Below are 23,354 nucleotides of genomic sequence, written 5' to 3'. Positions count from 1 at the left end.
TTAAGGATCCACCTGCCAATGCAGGGGACGTGGGTTCGATCCCTAGTCGGGGAACTAAGATCCCACATGCCGCGGAGCAACTAAGCCCGCGTGCCACAACTAGCGGGCCCGTGTGCCACAACTACAGAGCCCACATGCTCTGGAGCCCGCACGCCACAACTAAGATCCAACGCAGCCAAAAGTAAATAAATATTAAAAACAAAAAACAAAAAACTGCCATTAAAAAAAAAAAGGAATGTGGTGTTGATCATTTCCGTGCATTTATTTATGCTCTGCGTATGTATATGTCACCCCTCTGTGGAAGGTGTCACGTACAGTGTATGTCTTCAGCCTGCTTTTATCTTCTTTTCATTTGTGGGTTTCATCTGTGTTGGAAGACTGAGTTCAGCCATTGTTAATTGTGTGGGATTCTGTTTCATAAATATACCACAGTTTATTCTTTTTCTTATTAGTGGAAACTTAGGTTGTTTTTCTATTAAAACAATGCTGCTACGAATATCTTACATGTGGTCTGTAAGCGAGGGTTCCTTGAGATAGTACCTACACACAGAATTGCTGGCTTGTACATATACCCGTCTTCAGCCTCACCAGAAGTTGGCAGATTGTTCTCTGGAGTAGCTGTTGTTTACTTGTTTAACTTGATTTTTTTTTTTTTCTTTCAGTGCCTGAAGACCTCTCATTGGAAGAGAGAGAAGAACTTTTAGACATTCGTCGAAGAAAAAAGGAACTTATTGATGACATCGAGGTAAAAAAAATGTCTTTTAGTTTTTGCTCTTAGGTAAAACTGCAAATCAAGTCATTTGCAGAGACGTGGATGGACCTAGATACCGTCACACATAGTGAAGTAAGTCAGAAAGAGAAAAACAGATATCGTATATTAACGCGTGTATATGGAATCTAGAAAAATGGTACAGATGATCTTATGGGCAAAGCAGAAATAGTGACACAGACGTAGAGAACAAACATGTATACCAAGGGGGAAAGAGCGGGGGGTTGGATGAATTGGGAAATTGGGATTGACATATATACACTACTATGAAACAGATAACTAATGAGAGCCTGCTGTACAGCACAGGGAGCTCTACTTGGTGCTCTGTGGTGACCTAAATGGGAAGAAAATCCAAAAAAGAGGGGATATATGTAGATGTATGGCTGATTCACTTTGATGTACAGCAGAAACTGACATAGCAGTATAAAGCAACTATGCTCCAATTAAAAAAAAAAAAAGGATAAACAACAAGGTCCTGCTGTAGAGCACAGGGAGGTATATTCAATATCCTGTGATAAACCAGAATGGAAAAGAAGATGAAAAAGAATGTGTGTGTGTGTGTGTGTGTGTGTGTGTGTGTGTGTGTGTGTGTAGCTGAATCACTTTGCTGTACAGCAGAAATTAACACAACATTGTAAATCAATTATACTTCAATAAAATAAATTTTTTTTAAAATTGTAAATCAAGTAGCTTCATGAAAATGTAAAAAAGTGGGTATTTAGTATGCGTTTATCCGAACCATATGGAGAGGCAGAGCGTAAGAGTTACCCAGGCTGGTGAAGCAGAGCTCGAGCTCACGGGGCGGCGTGGACTCATTGGAAGAGATGTCATGCCTGGAGTCACGGGCGAGCGACGTGTGACTCTGCAGTCACGAAGGGCGTCTTCACACGGCAGTGGCGCCTGCACACGTACTGCTCCCGGAAGTCTACAGCGAGGCCCCGCTTCGTCTACCAGGGTCCCTGGCATGCTGCCTGGCACATTGTTGGCACTCAGGTGTCTTTTGAATAATGGACTAAACATATATTGAGTTCTAGCTGTGCACCGAGCACCTACTAGCTGGTGGGAGTAGAGTGACGGACAAAACACAGATAGCCAACCGTTGCACTTTCCACACTTGTGTGCTCAGAGGACAGGGTGGAGGGGGTCCCGTGGGAGACCCAGAGGAGTCAAGCCACAGTCTCCGAGTCAGAGCGTCTGTAATAGCTGCAGAAACGATGCAGAGGGGCAGCACTTGCGGCTCCCGTCTGGGGCTTCCTCGGGAAATCGACTGCACGTGTGGCTGCTCCCTGGGAAGCTTCCTAACCGTTGTCCCGCCAAAGTCAATGTGGCCTCCCCGGCCACTTGCTGCGGAACTGAGCTGTGTCCAGACAGTAGCTCCTTTCTAGGGGCTCACAGCTTGAGCCTGAAGTTTCTTGGCACCTGAGATCATAGGGTCTGAATAAAAATCTCTTTGTATTTGAGAGAGAATTCATGAAACGTTTTCTTCTAAGGTTACCCGTCATTCTCAGAAAAATCAGATAACCCAGAACGCGTGCTTTGGTTGAAGAAGGGGAACATACTGTAAGAGGCTAACGTTCCGACTTGCACGTTAGTAATAATAGTGCCCAAGGAGCCTTGTGTAGCTCCAGCGACCTCACTTTTGAGTTGAGGATGCCGAGGCCCAGGAGGTCAGAGCTGTCTCAGCCAGTAAGTGGTAGGGAGTCTGTCCCTTCTGGGGTCCTTGGCCTGTCTGAGGGCCCCAGGCAAGATCGTTGTCACCTCCTGGGCTCTGTCCACGGTGCCTCGTCTCATGGAAAGTGACAGAGACCATCCTGAGACGGTGGTTGGAGGCCCGATCCTGACCTGACTGAGTTTAAGCCTCGCCCCAGGTCTTCCCAAGAAGTCAGGTGCCGGCGAAGGCAGGTGGGCACGTGTGGGTGACGTATAATGGGACTCATTGCTTTCCTTTTGCTGTTTGTATCTTTTTACACCTGTGATGTTCTCCCCAGGGTCCCTTCTTGATTTTACACACAAACACTTCAGGATCTGCCTATGGGACCCCTCTGCTCTCGTTCTGATGGGAGGTGGACAAACAGTAATTTGGTTTGCTCATGAGTCAGGGTGGCCCTGACTACGGGACTCTCTGTGTCCATAAGCGGTGCTGGTTTCTCTGTACCTGCGATGTCCCGATGAGACCTGAGGGGACCTTGCACCTGGGGGGCTAAAAGGTCTCTGAAGGTGGAGACCCCCTCTCTCACCCCCACAACGCTTGCTTTCTTGCTCGACAGAGGCTGAAATATGAAATCGCGGAAGTGATGACGGAGATCGACAACCTCACGTCCGCGGAGGAGAGGTGAGCGGCTGTGGCTGCACCTTCAGGTCACCCTCCAGCCGAGCTCGTGACGCTGCGGTGGCCGCGGTGGAGCGGGCTTTGGGGCTGGGCGGGTGGGGAGCCTGTCGGGGCCTCGTCCTCCTCCGCCGCCCCCCTCATCTTCCCTGCTTCTCCCCTCCCCACGTGGTCCAGTTCACCGTCAGGCCTTGTAGTTGAGGAAGCCGTGCAGGCCCCTCAGAACACCCTGCCCAGACGTGACCTTTCTGTGTAACAAGAAGCTCTGCTTTTGCTGAACAAGATAGCAACTGTGAAAGAAAAGAGCTGCAGTGGCCGTACCTCTGCTGCTTCCACCTGGGCAGGGGGACCTGGGGGCCTGTGCCCTTTCCTTTCCTGAGTTGTCCTCTTGGGAGGGGACGTGAGCTCCCGGTGCTTTGTGCAGACGTCCAGTAACGACTTCTTAATTCGTTCAAACGCACAGCAAAACTACTCAGAGGAACAAGCAGATAGCCATGGGAAGGAAGAAATTCAACATGGATCCCAAAAAGGTAAGAGGACGTCTTCACTTTTCTGGCCTGTGAGAGACTGATGGATGGATGGATTGATCGATTTTAAAGACGTGCTCCCTCTTGGACAAGGGTGGGCATATACCTCATAAAGACACTGAGTTGATGTTCAGTTTTACCACAAAGGGGGCTGCTGAAGAGCGGGGGCAGCAGAAGTCCCTGGACCAGGAGGCCTTTCTTTGGGAAGTTCCGAGTCGGGGCTGGCCTCACAGGAGCCGCCTGACGCTCAGTCAGGCCCCTTGGTTCCTCCAGGCCGAGCTTTTTGCTGGCCCTCAGGAGCCCCAGGCCAGGGAGTCGCATGGCCCATCGGGGCAGAGATGGTAGATTTTATGGTCTAGGGGGTTAAAAGGTTCAAGGGAGAGGTCTTCCTTCCTTTCATTTACCTTAAAAACAAGACATCTGTCTGAAAGACCAAGCGACTCCAGATTTAAGCCAATATCTTGGTCTTTCCTCAAGTTGGATTTTCTAGGAAAGCACACCCCAAGAAATGAAACCTGCAACATGTAGCATCTTGTTTTTGAGATTTGAGCTAAAGGACCTATTAGCTGAACCTGTAAAGCTTTGTGGAACACGTGGCTCAGTCGTAACATCGTTTTGGTTTTGAGAAGAGTGGACCTGATCAGCCGCCAAGGTTCATGGTCTAGGAGAGGAGAGGAGACACGTTGTCCACAGAGAGGTGGCCTCAGGCCCTCCCTGCCGGTGACTTCATTCCTCACTGGTCTTTTGTTGTTGTTGTTTGGTTGGTTGCGCCAGATGGGCTCCTTAGTTGTGGCATGCGAACTCTTAGTTGCGGTATGCATGTTGGATCTAGTTCCCTGACCAGGAATCGAACCCTGGTTCGATCAGGCCCCCTGCATTGGGAGTGTGGAGTCTTATCCACTGCCCCACCAGGGAAGTCCCCTCAGTGGTCTTTAATTTGTGTCCACTTCTAACGTCTTCCTTGTTTTTCCTGGCATCTCTGTACTAATTACTTAATTATTTGTTCATTCGGCAAATGTTTGCTGATGGCTGGAATTACACTGCGCAAGATCTCAGATCTGTAAATTTACATCTGTAGGTGCAAGCACAGTTGCAGATGTTATTTAAAGATATACGTACCACTTTTCCCTATTCAAGGTTTGCACATTTGGGTTTTGTCAAGATATTAGCAGGGCTGCAGCACAAGAGGGTCTCTGTTTAACTCGGGTCCTCTGGCCACTGTGAAAGTTTTCCTGTTGCTTCCTAATTCTCTGCTTACAGGGTATAAATCAACTCCAGATTGTCAGTGAGAACAATTCAAATTGTGAATTGGGTAATAATTTGATATTTGGGATTAGTAACAGTTTTTTTTTTTTTTTTTTTTTTTTTAGAAGTTGAGTTTAAAGAGTAGAATTATCAGCAGATGTAATAAGCATTGGAAGCATCTCAGGAGAGAGACGGTCTAACAAGAGGACGTTTTAAAAACTGGGCCTTAAATTTTCAAGTGCACTGCAGGGTAGCACGCCATTCAGTTCATGGAGAGATTCAGATCTTCTCTCGAAACAGAGAAATAAGTACTTGATTTGAGTGGTGCCTGAAGTCCTCACCATCAGGGTCTTGCCTGTTGTCTTATTTTACACATACTGTGTGTCAGATTTACAATAATAATGGCTAACGTTTATTGAGGAGTAGCTCTGTCAGGAGCTGTGCTGAGGAAGCATGTGGCCTGGGAGACTTTAGTCCCTGTGATGACCTCCTGAGGGTGGTTCCATCTTAATTCCTGTGTCACAGCTGGGGAGCGGCCAGGGAGCACAGAACCCGACTCTGAGACTCATGCCTGGAACTGTGGTGCTTCCTGGGCTCTGGCAGACTCTGGGGTTGGTTCGTAGGTGGTCTTGAGCCCAGCCTAGGTGGCCCAGGCCCCTGGCGAGCCCCGTGGTGTCTGCTGACCTGTCTCGGACACGGGTGTTTCATCTGCTGTGCCTGGGCTGCGGCGAATTGCACCACAGGCTTCGTTTTGTGTTACTGTTTACCTAAAAGAGTTTTTGAAATATCAATTCTTGGTTCCATTTGACAACTTACTTGTAATTATGTTGTGTGAAAAGACCACTTGACACATTTAGTCTGCATGTTTGCTTTTTCTGGGAATAATTATCAAACTTCTCTGGTTTTGTAGACTTGGTTTCAGCACTTGTAGTCAACGCCAGCCGTCATAACAAAATACTGTACACTGGGTGCCTTAAGCCACAGATTAATTTTTCTCACAGTTCTGGAGGCTGGACATCCAAGATTATGGTGAGGTTCTTGTGAGGACCCTCTCCCTGGCTTGCAGACGGCTGTCCAGTTGCTGTGTCCTCACATGGCAGAGAGGGTCAGGCTTTCTGGCATCTCTGCTTATAAGGACACTGATCCCATCAGACCAGGGCTCTGCCCAAATGACCTCATCGAACCCAAATCACCTCCCAAAGGGCCCACCTCCTAATACCATCATATAGGGGATTAGGACTTCAACATAGGAATTTTCAGGGGACACACACATTCAGTCTGTAACAGCACTGGATGATCTCACAATTCAAACTTGTATCTCCGCCGTGGCCCAGGCCCCTTATTAAACCACGTGACACTGTGAAACACGAGGCTCTTGTCAGAGTGAATTCGTTCTTTCAGGCCAGGAGGAAGATTTAAGTCCCAGAGCGATGACACACTGAGCAAGGAGCTTTGGCTTGTTCGGGTATGTGTATACCCAGGAGTAGCACTTGGGTTTATAAATACAGAAGAGAGACGGTTGATGAGATCAAGGAGGCTGAAAACACTCCGCAGACTCTCCCTTTTATTCCCAACTTCCTAGAAGTGCCTTTAAAAACATAACACATTGGGCTTCCCTGGTGGCGCAGTGGTTGAGAGTCCGCCTGCCGATGCAGGGGGTGCGGGTTTGTGCCCCGGTCCGGGAAGATCCCACATGCCGCGGAGCGGCTGGGCCCGTGAGCCATGGCCGCTGAGCCTGCGCGTCCTGAGCCTGTGCTCCGCAACGGGAGAGGCCACAGCAGTGAGGGGCCCGTGTACTGCAAACAAACAAACAAACAAACAAACATAATACATAAATGTGCAACAAGCAGGAGTGGACTCGGTGGCCTAGAAATAGAGGAATCCCTTAAAGACACAAGAAGAATTGCCCAAAGCACAAGTAGGGAGACGAGGCTGCAGGAAGGGGAGCAGCATCAGGGCTTCTGCCTGCTCAGAGGCAGGTGTGGGTGTTGGACCATCGCGGGGGTGGGCATCTAGACCCTTCCCCTCGTGTCGAGCAGTGGAGCGTGCCCCCAGGTGGGAGAAGCCGGGGGGCGCTTAGTCCGTGAAAAGGGGGCCACATCTTTGGGGGCTGCCATCACTAAGGGGGAAACTCCCACTGACGGAGACCAGCTGCCGAGCCCTCACCCCCACCCCGCCTGCATAACCCGCCCCTCTGCTAAATCCCTGGAGGCAGCCGCCACGAAAGTGGGAAAGAGACTGCGTTCCAGCTCCCAGAGCATCCTCCGTGCGAATTTGAACAGCCAACCAGGAACCAGCAAAGTGGGAGGAAACGGACACCACGAAAGAGACGTGGACTCAACCAACAGAAATGAACTGGCTCTGGAGGAAGCAGTCCTCATAGAAACAACAGAAGGAAACATTAAAAGTACGATATTCGTATACATATGTTTGTATTTTATAGAAATCTCATCAAAGAGACGTGATAGGATGTTGCTCATCCATGATACAGAAGTGGGGAGTTGGGGGAAAGATCCTTGGAAGTGAAAACAGCATCAGGTAAAAACCTAAGGGCTGGGCTGGAGCCCACAGAGGACTTGGCTTCAGATTGATTCGTGAGCCGAAGGTGGAGTTGGGTGATTCTCGCTGTAGCTGCGCACGGAACTGCAAGGGGACGTGGATGACAGGCCCGGCAGCTCAAAGGTTGCTTAATAGAAGTCCCCAAAGGAGAGAAAAGAAAATGGAGTGGGGACTTCCCTGGTGGCACAGTGGTTGAGAATCCGCCTGCCAATGCAGGGGACACAGGTTCGATCCCTGGCCCGGGAAGATCCCACATGCCACGGACCAACTAAGCTCATGTGCCACAACTACTGAGCCTGCGTGCCGCAACTACTGAAGCCCGCGCGCCTAGAGCCCATGCTCCACAATGAGAGAAGCCACTGCAATGAGAAGCCCGCGCACCGCAATGAAGAGTAGCTCCTGCTCTCCACAACCAGAGAAAGCCCACGTGCAGCAATGAAGACCCAACACAGCCAAAAATAAATTAAAAAAAAAAAAGAATCCGCCTGCCAATGCAGGGGACGTGGGTTTGAGCCCTGGTCCGGGAAGATCCCACATGCCGCGAAGCAACTAAGCCTGTGAGCCACAACTATTGAGCCTGCGCTCTAGAGCCCCTGAGCCACAACTACTGAGCCCGTGTGCCACAGCTACTGAGGCCCACGTGCCTAGAGCCCCTGCTCCGCAACAAGAGAAGCCACCGCAATGAGAAGCTTGTACACCGCAACCAAGAGTAGCCCCTGTTCGCCGCAACTAGAGAAAGCCCCGTGCACAGCAATGAAGACCCAAGGCAGCCAAATAAATAAATTTTAAAAATAATAGTAAAAAAAATAAATTTAAAAAACCTTAAAAAAAAAAAGAAACTGGAGTGGAGGAAATATTTCCAAAAAAATATTGGAATGTTTCAGAGCTAGATTAAGATCAAGTCCTCAAATTCAAAGGGCTCACCAAATGCCAAGCGGCATTTCTTAAAGACCTATATGCATAGATATGTTGAGTAAGATATCAGGAAACCTGTGGATTAAGAGAAGTGTACGAAATTTCCAGGAAGGAAAGAGCAGATTCTCTAAGAAGAAACAAAATCACAGCAAGCTCGTCATCAGCAGCAGCGAATCAAGGACAATAGGGAAATCGTGTTTCCCGAAGTCTGGGGAAAAGTGATTTAAATTAACCACTAAGACCTTCTCTGAGCGCCAGAAATGGAGTAGTTGGAGTAGTACATCTCTAATCCGGAGGTGAGCCCAAGGGCGAGATGTGGGATTGAAAAAAAGAGCAGAAGAACTTACAGTTAAGTCTACATAGTGATTGTTGTAAGAATACTTTTAAAAGCTAAGTCCCAGATTATCTCAATATGTAAGTAGCAAGAAGGAAAGGAAGGAAATTAAAAGCTGGCTAAGGTTTTCTGGATGTTGGTAGATGAATATAAGTTTAAAAATTTGTTAAAATTAAGAGTCGCCACTAAAAATAGCAATAAAATAGGACTTCCGAATTATTAGTGTTTACCTAATGTATTTGTTTTCTAGGGCTGCCGTAAAAAACTGCCACAACCTTGGTGGCTTCAATCAACAGAAATTCATTCTCTCGCAGTTCGGGAGCCCGGAAGCCCGAAATCCAGGTGTGGGTGGGGCCTGTTCCTTCTGGAGGCTCCAAGGGAGCCTCTGCTGCAGCCTCTCTCGCAGCTCCCGGGGCTGCCAGCATCCTTGCCTATGGCTGCATCCCTCCTGGAGTGTGACGTCTCCTCCTCTCTGGACAGGGGTGCGTGCCCTCAGGCCGAGAGCAGGCCTCTTCCTCTGCTCTGTCTCATCCCCTCCCAGGTGCAGCCAGCCCCTTTCTCCTTCGCAGCTGCTCTCTCTGCCTGTGGCCTGGGCTCACGCCAGTGGCTCCGTGTTTTCCATGACCAGGGAGGGCCTCCGTCTCTTGCACAGGGAGCTCAGGCTTCCCTCGGGGCCTCCTCTGCCTGCCTTATGTGACGTTTAAGCACAGAAGGGATCCCCTTGTGCGGAGCCTGTCTGCCTTCCCAGATCCTGGGAGGTGGTTAGATGGCACTTCCTCTCGGAGAAGTTTCCGAGTGATTGGGGAGTGTTGGGTTTTAGAGCAGGTCGTGTGCACCTGGAAGAATCCAGGAAAGCCTCATCCGCAGCCCGTTCAATTCTGGGGGACATAGGCTGAGGAGGTTGCCGGGGCCCCTTGGCCGCAGAGATTGCCGGTCGGATGACTCTGCAGACAGCCGGCAGGGTGGGGAGAGAGCAGGGTCGGAAGGATGCAAAGACCCTCTTGCAGCCTTGGCCCCGCTGAGGACACACAGCCAAGTAGCATCCGCAGAAGGGAGGCTGGCCGCTGGGCCACCACCCTCACTGGTATCACAGCCGAAGTGGTCACGAAAGACCAGGCCAGAACTATCACCCCGATGTGAGCCTCGATCCCCCAGGGAGCCTCTGCTTCTGCTGGTCCCTTTGTCCCCGACCTCTGGCTCCTGGGAGGCCCTCTCCCCTGCCCCTACCGTGTTGGGAGCGGCAGAGTCTCCTGTCTCCACCCACAGCCAGCCCGTGTGTCCTCACGACAAGGACTCCAAGGGCTCCATCGAGGCAGCTGGGGGCAGCTCTGCCTCTGGTCTCTTGGCAGGGCTTTTAGGTCAGACTCGGAGCCTCTGCCCAGCTCCACAGAGCTCCCCTCCCTCACAGAGCCCTGAGGGTATCCCCAGCCCTGCAGTCTCCCCTCGCCTTGCTCCATGGGCACCTGGGCGTGGCATCGTGTCCCCTGAGTAAGTAGCGCCAGCACCGCCCTTGTCCAAGGCCTTGTTTTCCGGAATTTGGGTGAGGACAGTTGCACACCTAGGATCAGAATGCTTTGTTCCAGTGTGTGTGTGTCTTCAGAGTTGGAAGATGATACCCAGGTGGCTGTACCCACTTAAGCTCCCACCAGAAATATAGGGCAGTTAATTTAAGATCGTCAGACTTACTGTTTTTTTTTGGTAGACTTTTTTTTTTTTGAAGAATAACATGGTGCACAAATTTTAAATGTACAGCTTGAAGAATTTTAACAAATTTAAATACTCATGTAACCACAACCCAGAACAAGACGCAGCTGTGGAACATTACAGGGCACCTTCCTGGCGTCTCCTCCTAGGGAATGAATTCTGCGCTATCAGCATAGATGAGTGTTACTTTTTAAAAAATTTACGTAGGTGGAATTAAAATATGCTGAGTCCTTTAATCCATGTCATGTCTGTAGATTCATCTGTGCTATTGTTTATTCCATCTCGTGCTATAGTCTTCCATCATGTGAATGTGCTACAATGTACTTGTCGGTTCTCTTACTGACCCACTGTTGGGTTGTTGCCAGTTTTTAGAAATTCTGAATGAGGCTGCTGTGGACATTCATGTGTTTAAAAAAATGAATAGACTCTTCAGATGGATTCATGGGGCATGAGGGATCCCTGGTCTTGGGCCCTTAGGCTGTTAGCTGCATTTGTAGAAACAGCTTCTGGGCAGAATTCCCTCTTCCCTTACAAGCTTTCCAATATGTATTTTGAAACCAGCTCAGAAGCTCTGCCCGAGGTAAATTTTTGCTATTATTAGGGCTTCCCGTGAGACAGAGAACCAATAGTTCGGGCCCAGCAGCCCCTCTGCAGCCGTTCATAGAGACTGTTGGGCTGGTCTCCGTAGGTCCTTCCATGGGTGTGGATTTGACTGCTGTGTGCTCAGTGGCATGGTGACTGGTTACCTGTTCAGCCACAGGTGGCAGGACTTCCATGAAGACAGCTTATGCAGCAGGCTGTCTTCTCACGGTGGAGGTGGCTGCAGGGTGTCGAGTGGCTCCCAGGTGGCAGGACTGGGGTCCTGTGTTCTTCCCAGCCTTTCCCTGTATGCCGGCTGCAAGGGCTCCTGCCATCACATCTGCATTCAGGGCAGGAAGGAGGAGGAAAGAGCTGTCAGGTCCCCTTTTATCAGGAAAGGAGCAGCTTTCCTGGGTCCTCCTCACAGACTTCATCTCTGTCTGTTTGACCAGATCTGTTCACAAGGTCATTTCTGGTTGCAGGGGAGTCCGGGAAGGGGGGCTTGGGATGGGTGCTGGGTTGGTCAACCATGTACGATGTGTTCCTGTCGCACACAGCACAAATCCTTTTCCTGAGCTGGGGAAATTCGGTGTCATTGTTCCTTCTGCCTTTATAATCTCTAATAACACTTAGAACGGTTTGTTCAGTAACTTGTTTGTCTCTTAGCCTGTTCATTTGCCAGGAGGCGTGGAAGTGCTTTTCTCTGATGGGTAAAATGTGTTATGGTGATGTGAGAATCCCATCGTGCTCTTGTATTAGTTTTGCCGTGTCCGAACCAGTAAGGTCACGACACTAAATGTATTTATCTTTGAAATACGAGTCTGGTGACCCTCCTAACCGGTGCTTCCTTTTTACGCTCGTATTCAGGGAATTCAGTTTCTAATAGAGAACGACCTGCTGCAGTGCTCCCCGGAGGACGTGGCCCAGTTCTTGTATAAAGGGGAAGGCCTGAATAAGACGGTGATCGGGGACTACCTGGGTGAAAGGTGAGTTCAAGGGCAGGGGGCAGCCTGCCCACCCGGGCCGACCCTTGCATCAGGGTCTATCACATGGGCTCTGGGGGTGGCTGTGCTGGCCGAGCGAGTCCAGCGCAGCCACCTCCTCCCCTGTGCCCTTGTGAGCGGAGAGGTGTGGGTGTCCTGGGGCTGGGCGGGGTCGCTGTTCCTCTGGAATCCTCTGCTCATCCAGGAAACCAGGACAGAACCAAGAATGCCACTGCCTCCCGCTCCTTGCCTCGGAAAGCGTCTTTGGTTGTTTTGCACAGAAATACCCGGATCTTTCAGCTGTCGCCTTTCCCCTGTTAGTTGGGGGTATGAGTAAAGGTAGAAGGTGGTTGTTTTTTAAGTGGAGAGCGGCCAGTCAGGCTTCCTTTCTTGACCTCCACGTAAAAGTCCACTGACTCTGCTTAACAGAGGGCAGGGCAGGAGTCCTCAGGCAGCGCATCCCCTGAATGTGTCAGAATAGACTTGGGCAAGGAGCAGACAGCAGTGTTTTTAAACAGAAGGCCAGCAGTCGCTCAACCAGCGTGGTTTCTGTTTCGAGCTTTTCATTAAAAATACTTGATCAAAAGTGAAAAGCAGAACACTTCCCAGCTCACTCTGTGAGGCCAGTGCTACCTGATACCAAAATCAAAGACATCACAATAAAAGAACTTCCCTCGTGGTCCAGTGGTTAGGACTCTGCTCCCAGTGCAGGGGGCCCAGGTTTGATCCCTGGTCGGGGAACTAAAGAGCCCACGTGCTACAAAGGAGATCCCATGTGCTGCAACTAAGCACAGTCAAAAAAAAAAAAAAAAGTCTACAGACCAATATCACTTACGACTGTAGAAGCAAAAGTCCTCAGCCAAATACTAGCACATCAAATCCAGCAACATCAAAGAAGGATTGTGCACCAGACCCTTGAACAGCACGGGTTTGAACTGTGCAGGTTGACTTGTATGTGGATGTTTTTACGTAGTAAATACTACAGAACTACGTGATCCATGGTTGGTTGAATCTGTGGATGCAGAACCGTGGAGGTGGAGGAACCCCGTATGTAGAGGGCTGTGTAAGTTTACACACATTTTCAACTGAGTGGAGGGTCGCTGCCCCTAACCCCCGTGTTGTTCAAGGGTCAACTGTATTCATTATCTTATGAATGCCAGGTTAGTTCAACATACGCAGATCAGTTATCAGTAGATGCCATGTCAATAGAATAAAGAGCAAAACCCACACGATCATCCCAGTAGATTTAGGAAGCGCATTTTTTTTTTTTTATGTTACGCGGGCCTCTCACCGCTGTGGCCTCTCCCATTGCGGAGCACAGGCTCCGGACGTGCAGGCTCAGCGGCCATGGCTCACGGGCCCAGCCGCTCCGCGGCATGTGGGATCTTCCCGGACTGGGGCACGAACCCGTGTCCCCTGCATCGGCAGGCGGACTCTCAACCACTGCGCCACCAGGGAAGCCCTAGGAAGAGCATTTGACAACATTTACTGCTTCATAATAAAACACTCAAACAGGAAGAGAAGGGAACCTCCTCGACATTATAGAGGGCACCTGTGAAAAACCCATAGCTTCATGCTTTCCCCTTAAGATCAAGACTGTTCTCATCACTTCCATTCAACCTGGTACTGGCAGTTCGCGCCAAGGCAGTTAGGCAGGAAAATGAAATTAAAGGCATCTAATTTGTAAAGGAAGAATTAAAACCGTTTCTATTTGCAGATGACATAATCTGGCATATAGAAAATCCTGGGGAATCACTAACAAACTGTTAGAACTAATAATTTCAGTAATGTTGCAAGATAATCAGATCAATATACAGTTTCACTCATATGTCTATACAGTAGCAATGAAAATGCTAAAAAGGATATTATAAGAAAACAGCTCCATTTACAGTAGCATGAAAAAGAATAAGACACTTAGGAATAAATTTTAACAAAAGAACAAAATTTTTACTCTGAAAACTGTAACGTATTATTGAAAAAAATTAAAAGATCCAAATAAGTGGAAAGACATCCATGTTCATGGATTAGAAGACTTAATATTGCAAAAATGGCAGTACCTTCCACATTGATAAACAAATTTAACACGGGACTTCTCTGGTGGTGCAGTGGCAGGGGACACAGGTTTGACCCCTGGTCCGGGAAGATCCCACATGCTACGGAGCAGCTCAGCCTGTGCACCACAGCTACTCAGCCTGTGCTCTAGAGCCCGTGAGCCACAACTGCTGAGCCCGTTGTGCCCCAACTACTGAAGCCCGTGCGCCTAGAGCCGGTGCTCTGCAACAAGAGAAGCCTCCGCAGTGAGAAGCCCGTGCACTGCAACGAGGAGTGGCCTCTGCTCGCTGCAACTAGAGAAAGCCTGTGTGCAGCAACAAAGACCTAACGCAGCGAAAAAATAACTAAAAATAATTTTTTTAATTAAAAAAAAAAAATTTAACATACTCACTAGCAAAATCTGAGCTAACTTCTTTGTAGAAGTTGACAGGCTCATCCCATAATTCATGTAGAAATTCAGGGGACCCAGAATAGCCACAACTGTATTGGAAAAAAAAGAACAAAATTGGAGAACTTACACTTGCCCATTACAAAACAGACTAAAGCTACACTAATCAAGGCAGTGTGGTATTGGCATAAGAGTAGAAGGAAAGGCCATGGGATAGAATTGAGAATCCAGAAATAAACCCTCATATATACATCAACTGAGGGGCCAACACAATTCAGCGGGGGAATGAATGGTCCTTTTAGCAAGTGGTGTGGGGACCGCTGGACAGCCACCTGCAAAAGAGTGTCACTGGGTCACTCACCGTGTTACAGAAATTAAAGTGGGTCAAAGACCTAAGTATAAGCACTTAAACTATAAAACACTGAGAAGAAAACACGGGTAAATCTCTGTGACCTTGCATTAGGCAAGGGTTTCTTAGATATGACAGCGAAAGAAAAAAGTAGAATCATCAAATTTCAAAACATCTGTGCTTCAGAGGACGTCCTCAAGAAAGGGAGAAGACAACCCAGAGAACAGAAAATGTTTGCAGGTCATTATAAATGTGATGAAGACTTGTGTCTAGTCCATAAAAAGAATTCTTACAACTCAGTAAGAAAAAGACAAGTAATTATAAAATGGGCCAAGGATCTGAATAGATATTCATCCAAAGAGGATACATACATAGGCATATGATAAGGCCAATAAGCATACGATGAGATGCTCAACATCATTAGTCATCAGGGAAATGCAGCTCAAAACCACAGTGAGACAGCACTTCATATCCACCGGGATGGCTGTAATTAAAGATGATGATAAGTGTTGGTGAGGATGTGGAGAAACTGGAACCCTCATACACCGCTATATAAAAAATGGTGCAGGGCTTCCCTGGTGGCCCAGTGGTTGAGAGTCCGCCTGCTGATGCAGGGGACACGGGTTCGTGCCCCTGTCCGGGAAGATCCCACGTGCCGCGGAGCGGCTGGGCCCGTGAGCCGTGGCCGCTGAGCCTGCGCGTCTGGAGCCTGTGCTCCGCAACGGGAGAGGCCACAACAGTGAGAGGCCCATGTACCGCAAAAAAAAAAAAAAAAAAATTTGGTGCAGCCACTTTGGAAAGTAGTTGGCAGTTCTTCAAAATGGTCAACTTACCATGTGATCCAGTAATTCTACTCTAGTTACAAACCCAAGGGGGGAAAAAAAACTTGTATGCACAAAAACTTGTGCACCAATGTTCACAGCCACATTACAGCCCCAAAGTGGAAACAGTTCAGATGTCCAGCAACTGACGAATGGATAAAGAAAATGTGGTCTCTCCATACAATGCAGTGTTATTTGGCATTAAGAAGAAAGGAAGTATTGATACATGCTACAACATGGATTTAAAACATTAAAAACATTATGATAGGAAAAGAAGTCAGTCACAAAAAGGCCACGATGTTGTGTTATTCCATTTTATATGAAATGCTCAGAATTGGCGGATTTATAGAGACAGGAAACGGGGGTTGCCTGGCGCTGGGGCACCGTGAGGATTGGGAGGCGATGGTTCAGGTGTGGGCGTTCTTTCTGGGGGAATGAAAATGTTGCAGAATTGCTCGTGGTGATGGTTGCACAGATCTGTGATATACTAAATATGCTAAAAACTGTTGAATTACACACTTGAAATGGGTGAACTATATAGATTGTGAATTATGTTTCGACAAAGCTGTTTTTTAAAAAAATGGAAGGGTCTCCTAGGAGTTCAGGCACCGAGTCTAACAGGCACCTAGCACAGGACAACGTGCTAGGAGGGCCAGAGTCTGAGTGACTCCCTGGCGGCGTCCTCTGGCAGGTGTGCGACTACAGAGATTAAATTAACTATGACGTTAGTATAATGCGTGGTCTGGCAGTGTCTGCAGATTTTTAGTCCAAAAATATGGGGACTTCCCTGCTGGCACAGTAGTTAAGAATCTGCCTGCCGATGCAGGAGACACAGGTTCGAGCCCCGGTCTGGGAAGATTTCACATGCCACAGAGCAACTAAGCCCGTGCGCCAGAACTACTGAGCCTGTGCTCTAGAGCCCGTGAGCCACAACTACTGAAGCCTGCCTGCTGCAACTACTGAAGCCCGCATGCCTAGAGCTTGTGCTCTGCCACAAGAGAAGCCACCGCAATGAAGAGTAGCACCCATTCACTGCAACTAGAGAAAGGCCGCACGCAGCAATGAAGACCCAACAGCCAAAAAAAGAGAAATGAAGTCCTGGCTGCATGCCAGGCACTGTTCTAGGCGCTTGGGTGGCGTTGGTACCTCCTCTGTGGAACTGCGTTGGCTGCAGTAATACAGACAGTACATAACAAGCAAACTAAATAAGCAAACATGGTATGGCAGAGGTGACCAGGGCAAAGGGACCGCGGAAGAGCTGGGCGAGTGGGTAGCAGTGTGACAGGCTGGTCAGGGCGTCCAGCTGGGGTGGCAGCACCTGTGTGGGGATGTGGGGAGGGGCGGATGTGCTCAGGGTGATGGGAAGTGGGGGTGTGGAAGGCTCCCAGCGGGGGAGGGGCAGGGCTGTGTGTTCCCCCTGGAGCAGATGGTCCTCGTGTGGAGCGAGCGGCAGAGCAGAGGCGGGAGCGGGGAGGGTGGCTCTGGCCAGGCTGGTGGCTGCTCAGGAGGTGAGAGGCGCTCAGGCTCTGGCTCTGAGGTCCAGGGAGAGCTTGGGGGAAGGTCTGGCAGGGGTGATGCGGCGGTGAGAGGCTTCAGGCCGTGGGCCGAGCCGCCTGGGAGGTGGGGCATCGAGGCCGAGGAGCTTGCGAGGCCTGGTGGACAGTCAGGTGGAGAGCTCTGGAGAGCGGCCTGGCCTGCAGGCAGTCCCTGGAGGGCTGGCGCGGAGGTAGAATTTATTTCTCAGGACTGAGGCCCCCGACACCGCCCTCCAGCGGGGGATGGGTGGAGCCCCCCTGCCTTGGGAGGCTTCACACTGGCTGCAAGCTGAGCACTGAACACCTGTGAGCCCGGACCCCCCGCTCCTCCTCTCCGGGTGGAGGTGGCGGCCTCATGGCAGGGCTCCCTGTGCTCCGGGACCCTGCTGTGTGCTGTCTTGCCTTTAACGCGCACTTTATTTTATTTTATTTTTTTGCGGTACGCGGGCCTCTCACTGTTGTGGCCTCTCCCATTGCGGAACAACAGGCTCCGGACGCGCAGGCTCAGCGGCCATGGCTCACGGGCCCAGCCGCCCCGCGGCATGTGGGATCTTCCCGGACCGGGGCACGAACCCGTGTCCCCTGCATCAGCAGGCAGACTCTCAACCACTGCGCCACCAGGGAAGCCCTAACGCGCACTTTAGAACACACCGCTGTGCTGGGTCACAGGCCTGTCCCTGCTGCACAAATCTGTACCCCAGCCTGCCTGCCACTCCTCTGGTGCTCAGCATGCTTGCGCGAACGCACGCACGCACGTGTACACACACCCGCTCACCCCGAGCGTGCCCTTTACGAAGTCACGCGGCCTCTTCAGCAGACACCAGCTGGTGGGTGCAGCGCTGGACAGACCAGGGCCCGAGAGCCAGCCTTTCCAGCGGGCTGAGTGCTCACTGCTTCCCGGGAGGGTCCCATCCGCACCCGCTTCTGCACACCCAGGGCTTGGAGCCCCAGGGCCCTCAGGCAGCAGCCCCACACCTGCCACCAGCTCATCTCAAAGAAAAAGGAGGGGGTGAAGTTGCAGCACATACTTTGTGCTGTGGGGCCTCTTCCCGCCTTGGGGTCACCCTTAGCCCTCGGGTGGGTGGTGTCGTCGCAGTCACAGGGGTGCTGAGCTGCAGCCGTTCCTTGCTGTTGACAGGTCATGGGCCTGTACCTGTGGAGGTGAACATCTTCAGGTGAGGCCTGGCCTGCTCTCCCGGGAGGGCGAGTTACAGGTGTCCCCATGGTCAGTGGGAGCAGCTTGGAGTTAAAATGCCAGTGTATTGAGCTGTCGCCGTTACGTCATTTCAGTTTTTTTGTCATAAAACTTTACCTTTTTTACTGTGTTCTCATGCTAAGTTTAGTTTTTAAAAGCTAGTTATTCATGTAAGGCATTACTTCTCTTCCAAACCATCCTTTCTGGGTCCAGGACTGTGCTTTCTGCCTTATGACCTGGAGGAGTTGCTTCCTGTCTCTGAGCTTCAAAATCCCACCTGGGAGGTGGGAACGAGATTAGCACCTGCTTCGTGGTGGTTTTGGAGGTTGAGAATCTGTACCAAGCACCTGGGTCGGTGCCTTACAGCTCAGTGCAGGGAACTCGAAACGTTGGCCATCAGGCTTGTATTTGGGGTCTTACCCTAACTCGTACTGGTTGTGAAGTAAACGCTTAATATCCTACTGGGTCCCCTTTGTTTTCAGCCTGAAAACAAACGCACAGTGAAAAATACCTGATTTTTTAGTCATGTGACGATGAAAACTTGCTTTAGGAAGCGTCGTTTTAAATTATTGAAATAACATGCAGTGAGGCTGTAAAATACATTTTCTTTCCTAGGGATGAATTTAACATTAAAGTTCTTCAAGCTTTTGTGGAACTCCACGAGTTTGCCGATCTCAACCTTGTACAAGCCTTAAGGTGAGTGTTTCCATCACCTGCTCTTGTGCAGAGGGAGGGAGGGTGGCCCAGCGGTGCCGGGTGACCCACTGGCAAGCTAAGGGCCTCTGCAGACCTGCAGCCTGGTGGGGAGGGGCGAGGGGAGGGGAGGGGGGGGGTATCGGGCCATGCCTGAATCCTTGTGGCCGCTGGTCCTGCGTTCCACTCATAGTTGCTTTGCTTTTTCATTTTGTGTGATACTTGACAGTTGTGGGCCTGCCTCCTTCCCACTTCTGCGCGTGGTCTCAGTGCCACCCGGGCACGGGCCCACTTTAGTCCGTATTTGGCCTTGAACACCAACCGTGTGGACACCCAGCGTGTGCCTGGGAGGGTGTGGGTTTCCTGCCATCGGAGGCCACCCCTGGCCCCAGTGTGCCCGACGGCCTTGGCCGGTCCTGGTCTGGCCTTTTTCCTCTGTGCTGTGCCCCAGCTCGAGCCTGTTTCCTCGTGGCCGTTCCCCCACCTGTGAACCAAGGTGGCAGCCGTGTTGCTGTCTGACACTCGCGTCTGTGGGCTCAGCCCCTGGCCTCGGCTGAAGGGCACACTGGCGGGTTCCAATCCTGCAGCCGTGGTTCAGGAGTTTTAGATTTAGTGTTTGAAAATGGTGTCAGGGGGAGGTGCAGGCTTGACGAGCCTGGGGTGCATCCACGTGGATTCTGTTCCTCTGGGTCAGTGTCTGGCCCAGAGCCGCGTGGGCTCCCGACTCGCTCCCGCAAGTGGATGGCGGAGCACAGACAGCGGCCGTGCCACTGTGTCCCGTGGGTACCCGTGCTCCGCCCGCAGCCCCAACCAGGGCCTCTAGGCGCGGAGGCGCCGCCCAGCCGAGCCGTGGAGACGCGCATGCCCCCCTGGTTCTCGTCCCCCTGCAGGCAGTTCCTGTGGAGCTTCAGACTCCCGGGCGAGGCGCAGAAGATCGACCGCATGATGGAAGCGTTTGCGGCTCGCTACTGCCTGTGCAACCCCGGCGTCTTCCAGTCCACGGGTGAGTGCGGGCTGCGGGCGCCGGGCACACGCAGGGGCGTCGCGCGCTGGGCCAGCGCTGACGCCCCGCGGCCCTGACTCCCCCCAGATACGTGCTACGTGCTGTCCTTCGCCATCATCATGCTCAACACCAGCCTTCACAACCACAACGTGCGCGACAAGCCCACAGCCGAGCGCTTTGTCACCATGAACCGCGGCATCAACGAGGGCGGGGACCTCCCTGAGGAGCTGCTACGGGTGAGCCCCCGTGTCCCCCGTCCTCGATCTCTGTGCTCAGTGCTCAGGAGCGTCAGGCTCAGCTCAAGGGCAGCGGCGCCAGGTCGTTTGTTTCACGGCGTCTTCACCGGGTGCCTGGGCCCCGTGTTGGGGGGCGACGCGGGGGCGGCCGTTCCTCCTCCGCCTGAGTCCCCGCGCCCGCCGCCTTCCCTCCTCGCAGAACCTGTACGAGAGCATCAAGAACGAGCCGTTCAAGATTCCCGAGGACGATGGCAATGACCTGACGCACACGTTCTTCAACCCGGACCGGGAGGGCTGGCTCCTGAAGCTGGGTGAGCGGCGCTGGGGGCGGGACCGAGCCGAGGCCCCTCCTCCCGCGGCAGCAGCCCCAGCGGTGCCTCCAGCGCCTCCCCGACCGGAGGCACGAACGCTCCACGGAGCATCCCACGCGCCCTGCCGAGCGAGGCCATTCTGTCGGGGTCGCACACAGTGCCCGTCCCAGCAAACTGCCTCCCCTAGTGTCCAGATAAGCCCACGGCAGTTTCTGTACCAGAGGCAGGCGCCGCCACCCCGGAAGCTGCCGCCTCTCTTGGTTTGGTGTGGCTGGTTTTTGATGCGTGGTTTAAATGTGCCTTCTTGTTGTTTTCCTTCTGCTTGTGGCTCCCACCTTTCTGTTCTGTGACGGGCTGTCCCTGCTTGTTCTGCGTTAGGAGGTACGTACCCAGTGGCTTCCTGCCCCTTCCCAGCTTCTCTTTCCTCTCCTTTCTCTCTGTCGGTTTGTGTGAAGCTCTGACTTGGCTGTCATCCATCTGACCCTTGTGGCTTCGGACGTGCTGGGGTCACCTCATCCTCCTTGCAGGGTGCGGCGGCCATGACGCCCACCCGGGGCTGGCTGAGGAGTGAGGGACCGGAGGCGCGTGGGGTTGCCCAGGGGGGACAAGCTCACGCCTCTGCGTCCTCAGGGCCTGAGCGCGGGAGGGCTAAATCACCCGCCGCCCACTCACCGGGCGGTGCATGTTTGCACCACCTGTGTAGAGTCCAGCAGCGTTTTAAGGACTTCATAACCACTGACAAACAAGTAGAATAGCATTTTTATTTTCTGGGCAATTTTAGGAATTGGTAGGGGTTTTCTACTCTGGTCGGGGTTGGGATTTCCACCTTCCTGTGACATTGGAGCCTGAGAGATCTGACGTATCATCCAGGCACTGTGCAAACACCGGGGCCTAGAGAGTTCTGGTGATTTTGTGCCTTTAACTGACAGAGAATAAACATGGGCCTGGTGACAGTGTGACAGTGTGGCGGGCATAGGGGTGCGCAACACCGGTCAGCTTTCTGATCTGGGGTCTTGCTCTGACCTTTCTCTGGCTGTGCCAGGGTTTGGAAGAGTTCTGCATCTTTGCCTAAAAACCCAGAACTGTAGCCTTGGACTTGAATGCCTGAGTAACCTTCCAGAGGCACCGGGCTTTGAGATCCTGGGGTGAGGGCAGAGGAAGGTGCCCAGAAGAGCACTTGGGCCCTTCCTGTGGCTGTGTTGCCAGCAAGTGTCCCCCTCGGAATGGTGACAGCACAAGCAGGCCTGGCAGCCAGTGTGCCCCGGGGCCAGTGGGGATGTGACTCTGGAGACTGAACAAGATGAGTGACAACAGGCCTGTGACCTGACTGAGCAGATAAGCGGGTCACAGCGCCAGCGCACAGAGCACCGTCACGAGCCGCAGGGCTGGCTGGCACCCAGGGTCTGCTGCTTCCCTGCTCCCGGGGCCACGCGCTCGTGTCCTTGTTAAGGCTACAGAGCTGGTGATGGCGCAGCTCACACCTGGAGCCCGGAGCCTTGGCTCCTGAGGCCGCTCTGCTCTCAGGGCTGTTAGCGTCCCCAGGGGGATCCCAGCACACTGGTGGCCCATCTGCACTCCAGACTTCTGCCAACAGTTCTGACGCTGGCCAAGCTGCTGGGAAGGGTCACTGGCTGTCAGTCCCCGAGGGACCGAGGAGGCGGTCTGTCTGCAGGAAGCAGATGCGGAGGCTGCGTTGGGTTGGGCCTGGGTGCGGTGCCTATACTCGGTGAGGACACGCAGCCCTGGGCCCCTGCATGGCCTGGACACATGGGCAGAGAAGCCAGAATTGTGGCCACGCACGTGCTGGGATAGGGACGGAGATCGCAGTGTGACCTTGCTTGGTTGTTTCTCATCGTGAGTTGGAGGACACTGCACTTTGAGGAGGCCCGGATGCCCCGCCAGAGCAGAGCTTGGTGGTGTCGCTTAATGCTAGTACAGTAAATACCATGTAGTCACTACGTTTTGAGAATGAGTCAGTTGTGTTAACGCAGACAGGAGTGCGGTCAGAGTGGGGCTGGCCTGGAGAAGAGGCGTGCGCAGTGTGCACGAGAGCGCGTGTCTGCCAACAGCCGTGCCAGCAGCGGGGTGTTTACAAAGAGAAAGTGGGTGCTTGTACTAGTCAGGTGTTGCCAGGCTCCTTCCTATAGGTGTGTGTCCCCGCGTCCTGAAGTCCAGCCGCAAACACGTGCATGAGCGGAGCCGCTCGGTCTCCCGCATCAAAACCTGCTGGGGCTCGGAGACCAAGAGTGTCACTACCAGCCACCCTGAAAAGGGGCCCGGGGCTGGGCTGGGCTCAGGGGTCAACGCAGACCATACACCTCCATCTTGATGTCCACAGCCCCTGGCCCAAGAGTCTCCCCTGGTCTCAAGAGCTGGACCAGGGAGGGCTCCTCCAGACTTGCCACTGAACTTGGGCGCAGTGGGGTGGGAACCCAGGTACAGAGAGCCGAGAGGCCTTCCAGGGAACAGAGAGCCCTGATGAGCCTGCACGCAGGGTTCGGGGAGTGAGAACCCAGCGCGTGGGTCTGAGAGACACGGGTTGGGTGGTGCCTCAAGGGGATGGAGGCCTTGGGGGGATGAAGGCTTCTGATGGGGATGGGAAGCGAGATGGGGGGAGATGGGGACTTTCCTTCAGGGCATGGCTGAGGCTGCCTTCCCGCATGGCCGCCCCGTATACCCAGCCTGCCTGCGGCCGTCACGAGGACAGACGTATCATCAGTGATGCAGGGGTGAGGGTCTCAGTCCCTGAGAACCCCTCAGTGGCACTGAATCTGAAGGCGGGGCTCCCTCCCTGCAGCTGGGTGTCCTCATGCGTGTCTCTCCCCCCCCC

The 23,354-nt window shown here is 52.2% G+C and overlaps 1 protein-coding gene across 1 annotated transcript in view; it reads left to right on the top strand.

Moving 5' to 3' along the window:
* The first annotated feature begins 668 nt into the window (after window positions 1–668).
* The window catches only part of CYTH3 (cytohesin 3), a 24,435-nt gene continuing 1,749 nt past the window's right edge, over window positions 669–23,354 (top strand). Inside the window, exons 1-8 of the mRNA XM_007448878.1 lie at window positions 669–745; window positions 3,037–3,101; window positions 3,559–3,625; window positions 11,826–11,944; window positions 18,897–18,977; window positions 19,865–19,977; window positions 20,065–20,213; window positions 20,413–20,524. Of these exons, the coding sequence (XP_007448940.1) occupies window positions 3,064–3,101; window positions 3,559–3,625; window positions 11,826–11,944; window positions 18,897–18,977; window positions 19,865–19,977; window positions 20,065–20,213; window positions 20,413–20,524 (679 nt within the window). The 5' untranslated portion in view covers window positions 669–745; window positions 3,037–3,063. The remainder of the gene's footprint in view (window positions 746–3,036; window positions 3,102–3,558; window positions 3,626–11,825; window positions 11,945–18,896; window positions 18,978–19,864; window positions 19,978–20,064; window positions 20,214–20,412; window positions 20,525–23,354) is intronic.

This window comes from Lipotes vexillifer, unplaced genomic scaffold, assembly GCF_000442215.2.
Source record: "Lipotes vexillifer unplaced genomic scaffold, Lipotes_vexillifer_v1.1 scaffold778, whole genome shotgun sequence".
NCBI lineage: Eukaryota > Metazoa > Chordata > Mammalia > Artiodactyla > Lipotidae > Lipotes > Lipotes vexillifer.
The sequence above is the reverse complement of the archived record's forward strand: the minus strand, read 5'-3'. Positions and strand labels throughout refer to the sequence as shown.